Source organism: Vollenhovia emeryi, unplaced genomic scaffold (assembly GCF_000949405.1).
Source record: "Vollenhovia emeryi isolate VEMERY1.0 unplaced genomic scaffold, V.emery_V1.0 DF945443.1, whole genome shotgun sequence".
In the NCBI taxonomy this organism is placed as follows: Eukaryota; Metazoa; Arthropoda; class Insecta; order Hymenoptera; family Formicidae; genus Vollenhovia; species Vollenhovia emeryi.
The window spans coordinates 1-2,178 of NW_011960923.1; the positions used below are offsets into that span (position 1 = coordinate 1).

Below are 2,178 nucleotides of genomic sequence, written 5' to 3' on the forward strand. Positions count from 1 at the left end.
CCCAAATGGCGAATGTGGCCATAGCTGGGGTGGTAAGGGCAATAAGAGCCCTGGGCCTCAAGGTGGCGGCAGGGAAGACAGAGGCCGTATTCATCCATGACGGCTCTCTGGGACAGCCGCCGGCATCGTGGATCGTGGTGGAGGACGTCCGCGTCCAAGTGGGGGCCTAGATAAAATATCTGGGCCTCCACGTAGACGGCAGGTGGAGGTTTGAGGAGCACCTCAACCGGCTGATGCCCAGGTTGGACAAGGCAGCGAGTGCCTTGTCGCGCTTGATGCCCAACCTGGGCGGTCCGCGTGGGAAAGTTAGGAGGCTGTACGCCAATGTTATCAACTCGATAGCACTGTACGGGGCCCCAATATGGTCGGCCGCTCTGACGGGGAATAGGAGGGCCATAGCGGCGCTGAATAAAACTCAGCGCCGCATGGCGATCAGGGCGGTCAGGGGCTACAGGACCATTTCCCACGCGGCAGCCACGTTGATGGCCGGGATGCCCCCAATAGAAATGAACGCCCGTGCACACGCTCAAGTGTACGAGCAAGAGGCGGAGCGAAGGGCGAGGGGGATCCCGGTGCCGAAGAGGGGAAGGAGGCTCCTCAGCGACATCAAGAAGAGAGTGAGGGAGGAATGGAGGACGTGGCTGGCCGACCCGAATCGTGCGGGCCAGAGGACGATCCAGGCCATCCTCCCTCACTTGGATGATTGGGTAGACCAATCATGGACGCGGGCGTCATACAGGACAACGCAGGTACTCACCGGGCACGGATGCTTCGGTGAGTACCTGCAGAGGATACAGAAGGAACCCGATCCGCGGTGCCACCACTGCGATGAGGAGAGGGACACGGCGCAACACACGCTGGACAGCTGTCCAGCGTGGGACGAAGAGTGCCGTGTCCTCATAAACGAAATAGGAGGAGACCTCTCGCTGCCGGCGGTGGTAAAGGCCGTCACGGAGCGGGAAGAGGCCTGGGAGGCGTTCGCGCTCTATTGCGAGCGGGTAATGCTCCAGAAAGAGCAGGCGGAGAGGGAAAGGAGGGGAGAGGAACTCGATCCTCCGGACCCTCAGCCTGGAGGGAATGGCAGTCAGCGGGGAGGGCGACGAAGAAAAGCCCCCCGCGGGATCCCAGCGCATTTGCGTAGGTAGGTGGTAGAGGACATCCCAGAAAGGGGCAGCTGATCCCCCTCTCTGGATGTCCCCAGCGAGAAGGAGGAGGCAGTCCACGGCAGTCCGCCGTAAGGACAAGGAGCAGCATCATGGTGTTGCGTGAGAGGAAAGGGGGAGTTAAGGCGTCCAGGTCCCGCCGTAAGAATAGGCCTGGGGTATCTCCTGCCTGTCGTAAAAGGCGACTAAAAGGAGCTTTTAAACCAGGAAGTCCTACGGGACCCCTGGTGGGCGGGCGTGGGCTGGAGACCCACGACCCGCCCTCCCCCACAAGCAACTAGGGGGAGCGGCGAGGGGCCGGTGGCACCCTCGTCGCAGATGTAGGAGAAGGCCCTTGTAAGGGCCGGGCCGAAGTATAGGCCAAGGCGAGCGCGAGCTCCGCGCGGCGCGGGGCCACTCTAGACGAAATGCGAATAACGATGCCTAGGTGGCCCAGATAAGCGCAAAGAAGTCCACTCCCGGTGGTTTTAGTGCGGTAGGCGCCCTCCATTGCACGCTGGCCCCAGGTCGTCAATTGCCTGGGGTACAGGGAGGGCGAGTCCCACACACCCCCCGTCTCCGCCCCAGCGGAACGGGGGAACGGTCCATGAGGATTTCCACCGGGTCAAAAAAAAAGTGTGTATTATGCTGATAATTCTTTTATTTTGTATGTATATGTATATATATAATTACCTTGTACTATATTGAGATTGTTCGCCATTAATGCTGATTGGATGTCATGGGTTTGCAACTTTCCACGTGAAGCGAGATCCACTCCACACCTCTGACATAGGGTGGGTAGGGTTATTCTTAACGAAGTGGAGCCCCCCGAAGGGGGGGGCGGAACACACTGTCTTCACGCATACATTTTTCTATCTACATTTGGTGGAGGGGAGTGACTTATAAGTGGGTAGAAAAATGTATGCGTGAAGACAGTATGTTCCGCCCCCCCTTCGGGGGGGGGTCCACTTCGTTAAAAATAACCCTACCCACCTTATGTCAGAGGTGTGGAGTGGATCTCGCTTCACGTGGAAAG

General features: G+C 58.8%; 1 protein-coding gene across 1 annotated transcript; it reads left to right on the forward strand.

The window, feature by feature from the left end:
* Window positions 1-233: 233 nt before the first annotated feature.
* On the forward strand, window positions 234-1,083 carry LOC105561278 (the record flags this gene model as incomplete). The annotated part of the gene is made up of 1 exon (XM_012011108.1): window positions 234-1,083. A coding segment is annotated over exon 1 (850 nt), but the record flags the coding sequence as incomplete, so codon positions are not given.
* Window positions 1,084-2,178: the final 1,095 nt, after the last annotated feature.